A 1,469-nucleotide genomic window follows, 5' to 3' on the forward strand; every position below is an offset into this window, starting at 1 on the left:
CCACATTCTCACATGAAAGTTAAGGAAGTTGAACTTGTCTATCAGAGAATTTGATTATTAAATGTTTCGAATATATAACATACCTCAAACCCAGCAAATAAGACAATAAAAATAGCAGATAACAATTCAGACTTGGACAACTTTTCCTCCTCTTTTGTGGCAGCAGCAGATGATTTTAACAGCAAGGTCAATAAATCCTCATCATCCTTTTCTAGATAGGTATGATCATCGAATTCTTGTTGTTTCTTTTCAATCATAGAGTAGGTTGCTTGTTTGAATTTTTCCTTAGCATCTTTGTATCTTTTAAAGAAACCAAATGGGATAATCTCAAATAAATATTTTGGTAGTACGAAATTATAGATCAAACCATTGAGTAAGTTATTGATCCAATCATGAATTCCATCTCTATGGGCAGCATCCTTATCAAAAATTCCAACATCATAATCAAAAGCAACTCTATTAATTACATCTAAAGTTATTGATTTGAGTTCATTACTAATGTTTACCTTTCTAATTGTACCATCTGATTCTGAGCCATAAATTGATTTCCAAAATTTGATCATCTTTTTGCATTCTTCAAGAGTAACTCTAAAGACGTTCTTCAAGTGAGAAGAACTGCTGAATATTGGATTTGCTAGAGTTCTGTGCTTTCTCCAGATTGGATCATTGGAATCGGCTGAGAAAATATTCGGACCAAATATTCCAACTGGTTCGAACAAGTTTCCCTTTGAGACAGTCTTGTACTTTTTTACAAGGATTTCTCTAATCAAATTCTCATCATTTGAAATGTGAATTTGGCTGAAAGTTCCAAGTTGAATTTTAACAACTTTAGCATTTGGATTATTCTTGAATGAATTTAGGGCACAATCATAAAGGTGATGAACATAAATCTTCCTATGAATCATACTATCAATCAGAGGAGGAAAAAAACTGACATATCCTGGTAAATGTTTAAATTTAAAGTAAATTGTAAAGAATGTAATTGTGTAGCGGATCAACAAATACGAAACAAGACAAACTATCAATAAAAATACATTGAAAAAAGACAGTGTAAACAATTGGTTGAATGAACCAATCAACCCGATCTCTTCTGTCATTTTGATTCTGTGGTTGTTGTATTTTTTTTGAATAGTTCAAGGAGATGAGGATCAATTATTATTGGAAACCAAACTAATACATAAAACAAATTTAATTTATTTATTTGTTAGTAATTTGTAAACCACACAAAACATAACATCCTTCAATGAGGTTCATATCTTCATCATACATTTGAACACTTCTTAAAGATCCCTCTCTGAGAGCAGTAACTGGAATAATGTTTTCACAAACGAATTTGTCAGCTGAGACCTTATTCTTATCCCAAATTGAGATTTGGAGGTTGGCAAGATCAGGTGCAGCAACATCAAACTCAAAACTTGTGTTATATGTTGGATTCCAACCATTATCCCAAACAGTAGCTGTACTGAAAG

General features: G+C 32.0%; 1 protein-coding gene across 1 annotated transcript in view; it reads right to left on the reverse strand.

Annotated features, from left to right (window-relative positions):
- Nucleotides 1-83: 83 nt before the first annotated feature.
- NAEGRDRAFT_76519 (uncharacterized protein) overlaps nt 84-1,469 on the reverse strand; it is a gene marked incomplete at both ends in the record, with an annotated part of 3,058 nt that continues 1,672 nt past the window's right edge. The window contains 2 exons of the mRNA XM_002668519.1: nt 84-890; nt 1,231-1,407. Coding sequence (XP_002668565.1) covers nt 84-890; nt 1,231-1,407 — 984 coding nt within the window. The remainder of the gene's footprint in view (nt 891-1,230; nt 1,408-1,469) is intronic.

This window comes from Naegleria gruberi (genome assembly GCF_000004985.1).
Source record: "Naegleria gruberi genomic scaffold NAEGRscaffold_178, whole genome shotgun sequence".
Lineage (NCBI taxonomy): Eukaryota > Heterolobosea > Eutetramitea > Acrasida > Naegleriidae > Naegleria > Naegleria gruberi.